At 43.8% G+C, this 15,948-nt stretch overlaps 1 protein-coding gene across 2 annotated transcripts in view; it reads left to right on the top strand.

The window, feature by feature from the left end:
- Positions 1–15,948, top strand: part of VIRMA (vir like m6A methyltransferase associated) — a 753,509-nt gene that overhangs the window by 119,540 nt on the left and 618,021 nt on the right. For both annotated transcript variants that reach the window (XM_085605246.1, XM_085605248.1), the window contains exon 3: positions 12,869–12,955. In XM_085605246.1, the coding sequence (XP_085461372.1) occupies positions 12,869–12,955 (87 nt within the window). The remainder of the gene's footprint in view (positions 1–12,868; positions 12,956–15,948) is intronic.

Raw genomic sequence — 15,948 nt, forward strand, 5'->3', positions numbered from 1 at the left:
AGTTACCAGCAATCTCCCTTGGAGTAGAGGAGCTACTCCTCTGCAGTTTGCAGGCTCCGAAGACTCAGAATCTGGTTCACTGTCTTACTGCTCCCTGGCCAGCCTGTGCTTCTGAAGTTCAGACCTGTCCCCCCCCCCCCCCCCCCCCCCCCCCCACCAAGTGAGAGGACACCAGGACTGACCGGAGCCGCAGAGGATCAATACTCGATGAACCAGACCCCTTGCAGCAACCAAGGCCTATTTAAGTCAAGTTGGGACTCTTAACAGCACTGAGACCGAGCAGCCGTCAAGGGATGTTAGCACTGCTGAAACCCACTTCCAGAGTGACCCACCTGCCCTGATCTTTGCATCCTCAACCGGTGAGAACGACAACGCAAGGTTCTAGGATGCACAGAGCCCAGCCAACATTCCCCCTCTGCACCCAAGCTCCCCAGCTTAGGTACCAACGAACCGGCAGTGCCTCCTTGTTCCCAGGACCTTTGTGAGCTGCGCATCCCTTTGGGTGCTCCCGGGCTTGTCCCCAAGGGACCCTCTGTAGCCGGTTTCTAAGTGGATCCCCTTCTCTCAACTGGTTTAGCGTGCAAAGTTACCAACACAACCAGCACCTCTGCACCCGGATGACCCAGGGCAGGTAACGAGTAAGTGTGCTGGTGGTACTTTGAACCTTGGCCCCCTACAAGCCTAAGTCCCCAAGGAAACCTCCAGAAACCAACCATAAATATCTGTATGCAAGATATGCCTTTTCTCCCATAAGGAAGCATTGCTCCTTAAATACGCATTTTAGTGAACTGTTTACTTACCTGTAAAATCCCATATTTTAAAAAGTACTTTCCTGACAACTAAGTTCTTGGTATTAAAATATATATGAAAATAGGACTTATTTCTCTAAATTGGTCTCGGATTTATTCTCGAGCGTGTGTCTCAATTATTTCCTCTGTGAGTACAACACATTTTTAGCACTACTGTCTGATGAGCTTAAACTGGTTGCCTACACCACCACAAAAGAGAACATTTGGTGTTATCATTTTTGCCTCTGTAAATCAGAAAGGGTTTCCTGGACTCTTTACACAGTGTACCTAGTTTTGATCCACAATATAAAGAGCCAGCCTCCTGCATACAGCATCAGACCAATGGAATTGCTTGAGAGTTGAGAAAAACACTATAGCAGCACATTGAAAAAGATGATTACACATTGGTACGCCTGCCTCTGGAACATCGGGACCATTGGAAAACATGCTAGCATCCTGTCTGGGAGTGCTTTGGACTTTGACGCAACTTAAGGGTCCACTCCTGAAATGTCTGTCTGAAGGAACTCCTACAGTGACATACCCGCCAAAGCTAAAAGGTCTAAAAATGTTGACATAGTAAAAAAGATTGGATTATGGGGATCTGTCCAAGATGGTATATGGAAGAAGAACTTTAACAATATAACACAGGAAACTCTGTTGGTGAGGCTCTCTAATGAACTAATGGAATTGTAGCTTATGAGTATATGATGTATTAAAGGGTCAAACGGTTTTGGGCTTTTTGAATTCTAGAAATGTAGTTTGATAGAAACAAGGATACCTGGATGTAAGCTTCTGGTTTGTATACAGATGTTTGATTTATAATTAAATACATGATTTTGGTTAAAAAAGAATCATTACTTACATTGGAATGTATAGGGTATGTTACTGTTGTACAAACAAATTTGAAAAGTCAGTTTTTACTTCCTGCAAGACATCTGCTGTTTCTGTATGATGAGCAAAGGCTGCATAATAGAAGAGGCAATTGCTAGATACCCCTCAATCCTCTTGTTCTAGAAGTGTACTTAATTGAATTAAACAGAATGTCCTATTTGGTGTGCATATTTCCATATGCATTGAGGAAGACAGTATGTATGGTGGTTGAGGAGCATTTGGATTCCTGCTCCAAGAAATGTTCAAGTATACAAGAAGTGATGGGTAGAATGTTGAATTAATCCAGGCCACTATTAATTACTGTTAACAACTCAGGCTGTCTCTTAAACCATCGTTATATTGCATACCATACCTCCTCAGTTTGCACCCAACTAAATGCAAGTCAGTCCAGACTAACTGCTAGGCCAGGGCCTTTCTAAACCGGAATATGAGCAACCCAGGATCGGTTTCGCCCTTGTTAAGGGCTCATCAGCTGGGTATTGCTTGGTTCTAGTGACACAGTGTGCAGGGGGCCCACTTTTGGGCATACACGTCACACGTAGGGCAACACACTAATGTATGAAAAAACTGATGGATGGAATGCTTGAATTAATCTCATTTATAGGTAATTACTAGCGCCGCATCTCAGTCCATCATTGTTGTGCACACCATGCCGCCTCAGTCTGGACGCAGTTGTATGCAAATCAGTTTTGACTCTGCTTCAATTGGACCACCATAGGAGGCATCCAGTACCTGATCTCACTAAAAGCGAACGATTTGCTGCTACACTTTGGAGACACAACAACTAATGTTTCATTCATTTTCAATTTTTTTAATGTCTTTTTATTGAAAACATGCTCAATAGACATTACATTCAGGAGATAGTTACATCAAATAATCATATTAAGTGGGTATTAACACAAGCCTAAACATTTCCTACACTATTTCTTTATAAGCCTTTATAGGTCTGCCAAGCTCCCCATATCTTCACCCATTTCCTCGGACACCTCCTACTCTTGTACATTGTTTGTTCTGCTTACCAACACCAATCCAAATCAGATTTCCACTCCCCAATTATTCGGATATCGGTTGCCCCCCATTTCCTAGCAACATTCCTCTTTGCAACTCCCAGTGCCAATGCCAGCCAGTGCCTTGTGTGTCTCGGCCAGTCTTCCTCCCCAATAATCATGAGTATACACCACTTTGGCGCCACCAGTATCTACTCCTGTAACTTCCGCTTGTACTTCTCCCACTTTCTGCCACAATTCTTGTACCTTTGGGCAGTCCCATAACAAGTGATAGAAAGTTCCCTCTAAGCCACACCCTCTTTGGCACTGTGTGTTTTCACTCCTCCCCATTCTATGCAGCACTGTCCTGGGATAGTATACCCAGTGAAGGATTTACAGCTGAATCAACCGGAATCGTGCCCTTCAGGCCACTTCTCCCGGGCCCTGCAGTGCCTACATCCACTCTTCATCTTTCAGTGAACAAATTCCTTCCTCTTAAGTTGCTCTTAGCTGACCTAACCTGTTAGGGGCATTGTAAATATCTTTTTTATAGAGCAAGCAAATTGCTTTTTGGTGTAGTGGCTCAGTGAATATTCTATCCTTTAAAGGTGAAGCCTCCTCCAGTGTCTCCCCTTCTGTGAGATAGTTTCTTACGGCATGACCCAGTTGCAAATACCACAACCGTTCCCCTCTTCCCATCAACTATTCAGCCTGCAGGGTCGTAAATGTAATAAAGACCTGGCCTCTCCAGATATCACCTAGGGTCTCAAGGCCCAATAGTTTCCACTTAACAAACCCACGTAGTTCGCTCCCCTTTATTAACCTGGTACAACCCCACAGTGGGGTAATTCCTGTAAGCTTTCCTTCCCAGCCTAGAAATTTTGTGGCAGCACGTCATGCCAACGCTACTGTCTGGGTATGTTGTGGCAAGCTCTTCATCAGTTGTATAGTGTAGAGCAGTGTTCAGGGACCTCCCTTGCTCATAGTTACTCTGTGTACTCAATATGCTGGTTCGGACCTTTCCACGAACATCCATCCATTGACAGTTACTAACTGAGCTGCCCTATAAAAGCTTCGGATGTCCGGGATTGCTAATCCTCCATCATAGACCTCTTTCTGTAATTTACGTAGCGGTATCCTCGGTGCACCACTGTCCCACAGCAAGGACCGCAACTCCGCCTCTACTCTCTGAAAGAATAATGGAGGCACCAAATATGGCGTATTGCGCAGCATGTATAATAACCGGGGGAGGGTCATCATCTTAAATAATGCTGCCCGCCCCATCAAAGTGAGTGGCAAGGTCTGCCAGTGTCTGGCATCCACTGTGAGTCTGTCCAACTACGCCCCTAGGTTAAGGCGATAGAACTCTTAATTGTTCCGAGTTATATAATTCCTAAATATGGGAAGTCTCCCAACTGTACCGGCACCACACATCTCGAGGTTAGCTCTGGGGTGCCCCCCGCCAATGGGAAAAGTAGTGATTTACCCCAGTTGATTTGATACCCAGAATACCGTAAATATGGAATATCTGCAGTATTCTGTCGATTGACTGCTGTAGTTTCTGCACATACAGCAGGATATCGTCTGCTTACAGCGAGATGCGTTCATCCCATTCCTCCCCAATCCGTATCCCCCAAATCAGGGGGTCCTGGCGTACCCACGCTGAAAGGGGCTCCAAGGCCAGTGCAAATAAAAGTGGTGAGAGTGGGCATCCTTGCCTCGTGCCCTGCTGGAGAGGGAATACGCGGGACACCGTGATATTGACTCTTACTCTTGCCAGCAGTTGCTGATAAAGCAGCCTAACCCACCTCATGAACCCCGGCCCAAAACCGAACTTGTCAAGGACTGCAAAGAGGTAGTTCCATTCCACACTGTCGAAGGGTGTTCTGGCATCCAGGGACCAGAGCGCCATTTGATCGTCAGTAATTGCCTCTGTCAGGAGAAGGACTCCAAATAATCTGCGCAGGTTTACTCTGGTTCCCCTGTGGGGCATAAACCCCGATTGAGCCGGGTCAACAAGGAAGGTAATCACCTTGCCCAAGCTCAGGGATAGAAGCTTTGCTAGGACCTTTATTTCTTAGTTAAGTAAGGAGATTGGTCTGTATGAACGGCAGTCAGAAGGTTGCTTACCTTACCTGCTTAGGTATTATGGCTATTACCGCGGTTCCCTGATCTGGGGGGGAGGGGGGGGGAGTATACCAACCTCTCTAGCTTCCAACAGCATGTCTAGCAGATGGTATGCTGTTTCTTTTGACATACATTTCCCCTGGGAGACCATTGGGTGCCACTGCTTTGTCTGACTGCAGCGAGAGAGATGCTGCAGTTATCTCTTCAATCGTTAATTCACCCTCCAGCATCGTTTTATCTTCCTCTAACAAACGTGGCAACGCAATGTCTTGTAGGAAGTCAATACAGTCTTTCTCTGTCTTCAAGGAAGAGGAAGCATAAATTTCCTCATAATACGTTGTGAATTTCTCTGTCACGTCTGTCCCCATGACTTATCTATGGCTTTCTTCATCTACCAACCTGGGAACCCATTTGCCTTCTTTCTAACCAGGCTAGTAGTTTATTCGCTTTATCCCCAGCACCGTAAAGTCTATGCTGCATGGACAGCACTTGGGCCCTTGCCCTGTCTTCTAGCAGTTATCGTAGTTCCGTTTGGCGGAGCCGCAATCTATGCTGCTTGTCTCTCAAGTCCTCCCCCTCCTCAGTCACTTGGGATTCCAGCCACCTTATGTCATCTTCCAGGGCTTGACACTTGGGCAGTTTCTCTTTCTTTTCTACGCCTATTCACGCTTGGGTCTTACCACAGAGCACTGTTTTGAAGGCCTCCCAGAGAGTCACTTTGGAGTCCACTGATCCCACATTTTAAGCAAGAAATAGTCCTGCTTCCTTGCTCGTCTCTTCCTTAAAATCATGATCCTTAAAGTACCAGGGGTCTATCCGTGGAGGCAATGTGAAGTCTTTTCCTGGGCCAATACGTTCCACTTCCACCGGGGAGTGGTAGCATACCCCACATGCTCTATGAGTTGCGTCTATAAATTCTCCTAACCCCGTGAGTTGCGTTATCATGTAATCCAGTCTCAAAAGGCTCCTACTGGCTGCCGACAAGTGAGTGTATTGTTTCTCTGTGGGATGTTGGTGCCGCCATATGTCGCCCAGTCCCATAGCTCTCAAGAATCCCCCAAATGGACCCACTCTTCTTCCTGACGCTGCCTGCCTAGCCACGCCCATCTCTGCGGATATAATATCATTCATATCTCCCCCTAGGATTAAACGGCCCTGAGGGAGCTCCAGTAACAGGGAACCCAGTGTCTCCAGGGTGGGTGCCTGTAATCCCGGCAGGACATAAACGGAGCATATATTTACCGTCCTCCCTTCCCAGGCTCCACAAACCTCTACGTAACATCCCAGTGCGTCAATCCAAGTCTTCTCATGAATAAATGGGAGTGTCCTAACCAACACCCCTACTTCCCTGGATCCAGAGGTGTACCCCGCATGCGCTAATAGGGTGGAGCCAAATCTATTCAGAGCCCTACATTGATTACAATATTAGGTAAGTGTCGTTTGACATATTGTAAGACCACTGAATGCTTTAGCTTGCCGTTAAGTCTGTTCACATTCCAGGACCACACTCTCAAGGGTGTCATTGGTGTCTTGTGTTCTGCCATATTGTGTGAAGTATCTGCGCATACTGCGTCCGTTATGCCTGGTGTTTGGGATCATTGGATTACTTTGTCTGCTTGTTTGATGCCACCCCTCTCCCTTGTGTTTTCCCTGAGCCTGTAACTTTATCCATTGAGCCTCTGTATCAACTAACAACTGGTCCCCAACCCCCCTCCCCCTGCTAATAGAGTTGTGCAGACCCCAACTTCCAACCCACAGAGTGCCTGTCACCTCAAAACTTGCATCGAACAACTGTAATTGGGGGTATCTTGGCCGCTTCAATGTGAGTATATCACACAGGATAACCAAAACTGGTAATACACCTTCGAGATAGAACCTTGTTCACTCAGTCACTTTTAAGTCTCCTTGCTGGGTCTACAGCAGTTAATTAACTCATATTTATCATATTTGACGGCAGTGTCAATATCTATAGCAAGGTCGCCTCTCAGTCTCTCTCTTCTGCTATAACTCTCTCTGCCCTAGCCCAGGTTTACCTTATTTCTGAGTATACCTCTTACTCCGAGTCTTCCCCCTCACTTCGGGAGCCGGTTCTGTAATCTCTTCTCTGTCTTGCGGTTCGTGGAGAAGTGTGACTCAATGGTTAGAGCGGCAGACCCTGATGCAGATGTCTGGCCCGGGACCAGGGTTCAATTCCCGCCTTGGCGGGTCTTGGGTTCAATTTCCTCAGACCTGTTAATTCTCGCCTCGGTGCCTATTCTAATCATGGGTCCCACTCTGTAACTCTGGGCAATAGGTTGCTTAATCTCCACAACGGCCCCAACAGCGCTGGGATGCCTGGCTTCACCTTGGGGGTGCCCAGGAGAGGACATTTCACAGGGAAAAGCCAGGAAGGGTTCCACAGCGGTATGAGTACAGCGCCAGGACACCCTAGGGTAACAGTGCGCTATACAAGTACAACACATTTACATTTACATTCCTGTTGTGCCATGCAGTCCTCTTGCCCTCGTCAGTCTTGTCTGCGATTCCTGCCTTTGCCTCTTTCTCGATTCACAGAACGCCAACCCTCGAGCCACTCCCAGGCTTCCTCTGGGTTTGTGAACTGCCATGTCTTGCCCTCTGCTATCACTCGCAGTTTTGCCAGGAATAACATCATATATTTGAGCTCGCAGTCTCTCAGTTCCCGTTTCACAGCTTCAAAACTTCTTCTTTGACGTTGTACCTGCAGTGTGAAGTCTGGGGAAAAAACAGATCTGGGAGTTTTCAAATCGCACTTCTCCCATCGATCTATAGGCCTGGAGAATTGCATCCCGGTCTCTGTAATTGAAGATTTTGGCAATGATTGTCTTTGAGGGGGTCCCCGGTTTAGGTGGCGGTACCAGTGTGCGGTTTGCCCTTTCAATTGAAAAGAATTTTTGAAAGTCTCTAGGGCTTTAGTACATTCATGATAAAGTCTTCCAGAAAGGGTTCAGCATTAGGACCTTCTGCCCCTTCCAGGACTTCTAACACCCTGATGTTATTTCTTCTCACACTACCTTCCTGGTCCTTGAGTCTCGCCGCCATCTCAGTGGCCTGTTGTGTGAGTGACTGTACTTGAGTTTCCAGGCACTTGGTTGTAGATTGGAGCTGAGATATGTTGGTCTCAGCTGTCGTGACTTTGTCCGAGAGTTTCTGTAGGTCAGCCCTAATCAGGTTCATTTCAATCTTTACCGCATCAATTTTGAGCTCTAGTACTCCTTTTAAGTCTTAAATAGCCACCATAATTGATCCTAGTGAAAGTACCGCAATTACTTCAGCCTGTGATGGCACTGCACTTTTAGGGACTGCGTAGTTGTCCATTTTGTTGGACAGGGAGCTCCCATACTTCTAGGGTTTCCCATTCCGTTTCCGGCTGAACTGTGGGGTGTCAGTCTCAAACAGTCGCCAAATCTTGTGATGCCTTGCTTTGAACACTACGTTAGATATTTGGTCAGGGTCTCTTTAGTGGCGGAGTGGGGGGCTGGGCAGCCCAACCGGGTGTCTCTGTTGTCCTGAGCTCCTACTTGCAATCACTCCGTTGTGTTTCTTATTGCCTCTTCAGGACACGTACTTCCTTGATCCTGCCACTCTTAGTATCACTGTTTTGTTGGAGAGTTTCGGCCAGTCTTCTCTTTGTCTATTGCCTTTCCCATGCTCCTCTTCTGTCAGACGCATTCTCACAGGTTGGCAGAGGCTTGCAGTCACTCCCAGCACAACCTTACTTTTGTTCTCTGACCTCTCACCGTCTGGGGCCTACTACTCTGTCCTCCAATAGTTTTGTTGCGCGCTGTCCCCCTTGACTAGCTGTTTGTCCCGCTGTAGCTTCCCTACAGGATACAGCACTGGGCCCCACACAAGCCTCCTTTCTCCTATCTTCTGGCCTGCTGGTGCTCGTTTCGCTCTCTCGCTGTTTCGCGGCCCCTCTGGAGCTAATAATCTCCTCTGTTCCCTGGTATTATGGCGGGGGGTCCCGGCAACTCCTTACCGCCACCTTTTCTGCCCATTGATCGCCGTGCTCCCCTTTCATGGGCGTCCGCTACCTGGCCCGCGCATCCCTTTTACTCTTGGCTTCCGGGCTTTATCAGCACCCGTTGCCCTCCTACTCTCTCACTCATGCCGTTCGGGGGAGTTTGGACGCGGCGCCTCCTTACTGCTTTTCTCCCCCATCTGTTACGTCCGCTCTGTGTGCTGCTTGTGCAAGTGCTGCTTGTGCGGCTGCCTGCCGGGGCCTTTCGGAGCATGAAGCGGCCCAGATCTCTCTGCGTTGTATTTCTCCGGTTCTTGCTGGGCTCTCTCTCGTTGCGCTTCAAGAGAGATGTGACGCCGATCAGCTCTCTATACTCCTGACTTCCCCTGCTATACTGCCATACTCATCTTAATGCTCTTTGGGGTCAGATGCTGGACAGGTCTTCAGGTTCTGTTTTTTGTTTAGCGGAGCTCTGCTAGAACGCCGCCATTTCCTCTCGCGGCCAATCCATGCCACCCTGTTTCATTCATTTTTAATGTGGTAGACCACTGTGACTTAATATTGGGTCTAGGGTTCAATTGGGATAAGCCCTACCTTGGCCCTGCGCTAGGAGTGGGTGGTGCAGTCTATTGTTGGGCAAGTAATCTCAGGTCTGTCCACCACTCTTTCAAGCACTTGGAGATGCATATTAATCACTCTGGCAAGCACCTCATCAAAGGGAACTTGACCATAACATCAAGAACTTTCCATAGGTTGGTGACATTCTGAAAGAGGCTTTTGTTGTCTGCAATAGGCAGGTGGTAATTCAAAGATGGTAATACTTCCCAGTTTACTCAAATGTCCTGGTGATCCTCGACACTGCCCTTCTTTTAATGAACAGAAATGTTTCCTCTTGGATTTGATTTGAAATGGCGACTCTGCATAAGTTCTACTTCTTTTTGGAGGTCTTTTATCTGTGTGTAATAAAACAATATTAGAACCTTTGCGTCAGTTTCCAGGTAAGTGACAGTCCAGTGACTCATCTCAGGGGAAGTTACAACTACTGAAAGGTTTATGGGTGATACCTATGATATAGCTGCTGCTCTGCAGCCAAGGAGTAGGCTTTTTTATATTGGTTGAGATGGTGTGTTACTGTTTTATGTGAGTATTGAGAAGGACGCAATAATCTTCAGTGGTTCTGCTTTGGGATTTTTCTCTTTCACTAGGGTAGCCCATGGTACAGATGTGCCATTGTGGCAATGGACTGGGTTTATGCTTATCAGCGACAACTTTGACTCTGGCAAGTTTTCCATAATGAAGGAACCCTTCGGGATCCCAATGGTTCAATTGTACTTTATAGATATCTGCCCACTTAATGTAGACAAAAACAGATTGGCGCTGAAAAATCTATACAGTCACATTCATGTACTGGGGTCTATTGTCAGTTGTGACCCACAAACCTTAGTATTTGCTAGACCAGGCTTCTCCTAAGAGTAGCTTGTGAGCTGCTGGTAGCTCTCCATCTACTTGTAAGCAGGTCACCTGTTTGCACCCCAGCCTACTAAATTAGAACCTTTTGCTTGGCTGAATTAATATACGTATACCAACATTTAAAAAGTGTGCATCCCAGACCAAAATTTATGTATGTTCAGAACTCCTAAGCTGATTTTTGGAAGAAATGGTTACATTTCCAAAATATGTTTAAAGCTGGTACGTGATTTATAAATCATGTGGTATTGCAGGAATTTATCTACATTATTACTTTGGGGGCAGTGGCATTTCACCTGTGGCTGTTATCTATCACCCATCTAAAGGCATTCCAATTTGTCAAAGTCATTTTATGGCCTGGCTTGACAGCGCAGCTGTAGCGAAACAATTATGTGAGCATCATTCGAGAGGTGCTTTGGCTCTTTCCACATGCTAGGAGAGAGGAGTACATATTTTGACTGGACAGAAGTTGTGTGCTTCTTCAAAACAGTGCTTGCCCTCCACACAGCTGTGAACTTTTTATGTATCCTGCTGCCTGAGCTTGAATATCCAGGGCCACACACAATAGTGTAATGCTATTAAAGGGTCTTTGATAACTAGATAATTTATGGTGTTTTTCTCTGGCTGCAGCACAGATGAGATGGGAGGAGGGCAGTCATCAACTACATGATGGTTAGGTCTGTCACCTGACCTTCTAACCTACACTATTCCTACTCTAGAGTTCTTTGCTTCCACATAAATATCTATCCATTTTACATAGTATTTACTTGTAATGCTTTACCTTACTGTACAATATTCCTTTTGAATATAGACCTATTGGCATTGCCAATGCTTGTTTACATTACTGCCGGCAACTCTGCCTTTTGAATTTAGGGGATTAGTGCAGATAATCTTGCATAGGGTGGTCACTAACATAATCTTGCCTGATGTTGTCCCTATCTTAGCGCTAATATTTTAGCTTGAGATGATCGTCATTGAACATAAGTGTGTCTTATTACAAAAAAAAGTCGGCGACCCCTGAGTTAGACCATGGTGGCAGTAAGTGTGCAGAAGTGAGTAAAGGCGCATGGACACAAAGGGGAATGGGTAAGCAACTGGGATAGTGGACACATGAGCGGCAAGAAAGGGGCCCTTTTGGAACTGTCAGGGGAATTGATGGGTCCTCTTAACATAAACAAATGATTAAGCAAAGTTAAGTTAAGGCAGTCGAGGTGGCTTAGCCAACACTAAAACCCTTACCTACTATGGTGACCTGCGAGATTCCTTGTAACAAAATGCTGATCTACAGGCTTTAACACAGTGTAATAGTAATCCACTCAGAAAGGCTTTAACATATTTTTCATCGTAAATATGCAGCTCTACTTACTATGTTGTATCTTTTCATAATAACAGATCAGAGATTTGGCATCTGACATAACCTTTCCCAGTCAACCAATGAGGCCCATAGTCTTTTTCATTAGCTTGTCGGAGTCCACTCAGGCATACTGTATTGAGAATAAGCTTTCCCAGAAGGCATACAGTCATAAAATGATGAGCAAATGTGACAAAACAATATACAACACCTTCTAATTAAGCCAACGATTATCACAAATCAAATCTCTCCTGTAGTTTGTCAGAGTGAATAACCAACACGAAAAGCTTGCCTACTATGATGATCATGCTATTCTACATAACTAAACTATAGACTTTAATGCTGTGTAATAATAATCCACAATGAAAGGCCTATTGACTATAACATATATCTACATTTCACAATGAAAAAGTTAGATCTAGTGAAGTTGTCATAATGTTTCATAATAGGCAAATTAGACCTAAGGCATTTGACATAAATTTTCCTTCTAAATCAGTCAGGCATTCAATCACTTATTTTTCGCCATGATTAACCTCTGCCTGTAGTTTTGAGTATAAGCTTTTGTGAAATGCAAAATCAGCACTGTTTTTCAGCAGCACACAGCTTCCTCCTATTGACAAGCTTGTAGAGATGAAGATCTGTATGTTGCTGGAGCTGAAGCCCCCCTATCAACAGTGCTTCTTAAATGTCCTTTCCTGTTGACCATGACATTACTTCCCATCCTGTACCCCACAACCCACATATAAAAATAACAGTAAAAAGAATAATTACACAAGTAACATAACTAATTATCAATTAAATAAATAATATAATTTCTAATAAAATTATGAATTTATTATCATTAAATTACTTCCCACCCTATCTGACGAGAGCTGCGCTGTCAAGCTAGATCTGATTAATCTTTTGTTGCGTAGGATGAACTACAAAATGACAGCTGCCTGATGGGTATTTGGAGAAAAATCTGATTTCATTGGCGTTTTCGATTTCTTATTGTGGGGTCAGTCTAGCATGGACTGGTGCAGTGTTCTTCTGGCATTTGAAGTTGCCATTACCAGGAGAAATTGCAGCTCAAGATACAGCATTGCAGAAAACTGTAATAGTCGTTATTAGTTGTTGTGATTATGACGAGTGAAAGCACATATATATTTTTGTTAAAACATTTTTTCTAGTTTTTACTGTGGGATCATAGACGGATTTATGCCTTTCTTTTGAAACTGAATTTGAAATAGCATAGAATAATACTTTCCATTTCTTCTTTTGCCTCTTTTCTTCTTAGTGAGACGTCGCCGCATAATTTTCAGCTGGACCTATTTTTCAACAATGTCAGCAAACCAACTGCCACTGTTTTTGATAGGTTGGGAAGGTGAGTCCTTGCTGAATTAAGTGAATGCAAAATCATTCACATGTTTTATTTTTTTAGAAGATGTTTATGTAAGTATCCATTGTAGATTAAAAGAGATGCTGCAGCATTGTCGGGTGCCCTTTGTGCGCATAAAACAAAATAGAAGGGGAATGCAGGTTGCACAATGACGGAACAAGAATAAAAATGCAAGCATTTACAAATGTATTAATTAGGTTTCACCTTGCCTGACCCTCGGTTGATAACGTGGTAATTGGCAAAGACATAGGCATATCTGTTCTGGGTTTGGAGAGAAGATTGGGTAAGCATGAGCATTATTGTACGTTGCATTTGTTAACTTGCTCTGGATCCTTCGTTCTCGGAGCTTGTTTGAACTGTAATGTATTCAAAATTATTTACATGTGTTCCTTGGAGCTGCTGTACCTTTCTTTTTAATTACGTTTTTAAAAAAATGCACAACTCATATTTATTAAAGATAATCAAAGAATACTCAAGAAGATTTTCTTGAAGCTGACTAGCATTGTAACTAATACTGAGCTACTCAATAGCAGGTACTGAACATGTGTTTGAAGATTGCCCCAACTATCTAGTGGCTGGATAAAACTAAAGCCCACAAGCCAACTAATCCTGTCAACATGTTAGTATATCTATTAAATAGTTTATCTGCCAATTTATCTCCTCTTCCTTGGAAGGAGACATGAGATTTAAAGTTCAAGATATCACTCTATGTGCCCCAGCTAGATAACTTTGCTGGTACACGTGGTGCTTTTTGTGAAGGCTACCTCTATTAACCTTGTCTTCACTCTGTGGAATTCACTGGTAGGTCATTCACCTATTTAGAATGTTGCTATCTGGAAGATTGACCCCCAAACTGAGCATTTTAGATCAGCATGTAATTCAAATGAAAATGTTTATGAACTGATTAATCCCTGAACATAATGAACCAACTTCTAGAGTGGCAGAACATAATCAAAGACATTTAAGTGCCCAGAATTGCTCAAAATGAATGTGCACTTACATTTAACAATGACTCATTTAAACTCACCTACTTGCCATGTTATGCAAACCCTTAATTACACCTGGAGCACTCGTTAAAAATATTCCTTTAGAGGAACATGAGGAGAGAAAGTGCTAAAATCATAAAATGGCAAAATGATTTACTTCTTAGTGAAAACGTTTTAACAACAATAACGCAGTACATTCTACATCATTGACAGATGGGCATTTAAAGAAAGGTAATGGTGGTAGAGATGCATTAAATCTATCCACACTTGTAATAAGCAGATTAGATGTGTTAAGGAGACTTCTAGTGCCTGAAATTAGTGCCCCACACTATCTCCACATGCATGGCAGTGGTAGGTTTAATCTAAGAAAAACTGAATTATTTCTCTACCATTTATAGAAAGCAAACCCTTATCTCATTGTTTTGCAATATTTTAGTGACCCCCACATTTTTCCAGAATCTTGAACTTCACCATAAACCACAGAAATCAACTTCCATGATGCTTCAAAAGATTTCCAACCAAAACCTTCTTTGCAGCTGAAAGAGAGACTATAATCTTGCCACCAGAAATATCCCTTCCTTCAAAATAATCCTCTTCCTACAGCCATGCAGATCTTGTCTATTATGGGATCTGTTGCTTCCTGCATTTTTTTGTACCTTAGACTGGCTGCTATATGAGTTCTCTTTAGCAATGTATAGATAATTGGTGGTGCCCAAGGTCAGGAAGCTGGGATGCTAATTTGAATCTAAAACACACAACTATACAATCTCTAAATTGGTGGTGTCCTAGAAAGAACAAGTTGAAGAACGTCTCAGTCTGTTCCCAATACATTGACTTATATAACGGATGCTTATTTGGTAAGTTGGGGAGCACAGGCTAATGACCTGACGATTCTAGGAGCGTGGTGGCAGAGAAGTCCGACCTTATCAACATGCTGTAGCTGAAGGCTGTCCACCAGGTTCAACAGTTCTCCTGTCCCTCAAGTACACCAGAAAGTGTCTTTCAGCAAACGGGCAACACAACAATCATAAAGGAACAAGATCCAGAACTTCTTTGCATACCAAGAAAAGCAGAATGCAGAGACTTTGTGTTCTAATATCTATACCATGAAATCCAGTGCCTTTTGTTTAATTTCTTAGTTATTTGCCTGATTTCTTTTCTGCCAGAGGGAAATCATCTGCTCAAGAAATGGAAGGCAAGTGTGATCCATTTCTGTTCCAGCATGGCCACACCTCTGGTAATTTCCAGACCTCCTCCTCCTGTCAGAGACAAAGTAAAGCTTGCATTAAAGATGGGATCTACTGTGCAGGGCGAAGGGCAGCATTCTTCCTCACAACCTTTTATCACTAAATTAGCTAACCTGGTCCCTGAGCACCTACGTTACATGCATTGGACTTCTCTTCTGGACTGCATAAACACTTTGAAAGAGGCCACACATTCCAAACACATAATGCTGTTATGCTTTCAAGTGCTTTATGGTGTTTGAATAATTTGACTGATGCAATAATTTGCAGAAAAGAGACCTTGATTGCAGATAATCTGTAAAGGTTAAGTTAGTGGTAAGTGATGGTCGGCCTGAACTGTTTGCTAGCTATAAGCTTTGTGTTTTCACAAATCTTAAACAGTCTTTAAAAGTCAAGTGTTTCAGAGAACCTGTGCTTCTTTCCTTTTGAAGGTACTATTGGATGTTCACGAAAATCCAATTATTTTTCCCTTTTTTGTTGTTAATCTGAAATACTGTAGTTAATAACATTTTCCAGAACAACCAATGGAAATGTATCTCCACCTTTCTGTTTTCAAGAGTCTTAATCGCAAGCAGATATGCAGATGGATTAGGTAGGCCATGCTCTGGAATTTGTTTAATTGGCATTTTCTGATCTTGTTTTTTTTTTTTACTCCATTTTCTTGATTCCTACCACCCAGAGCTAATGAAGTTGTTATTTTATTATGGTGTTTTTAAAAGGTATTGAAGATCCCATAGTGGCAAATAAA

Source organism: Triturus cristatus, chromosome 5_1 (genome assembly GCF_964204655.1).
Source record: "Triturus cristatus chromosome 5_1, aTriCri1.1, whole genome shotgun sequence".
Lineage (NCBI taxonomy): Eukaryota > Metazoa > Chordata > Amphibia > Caudata > Salamandridae > Triturus > Triturus cristatus.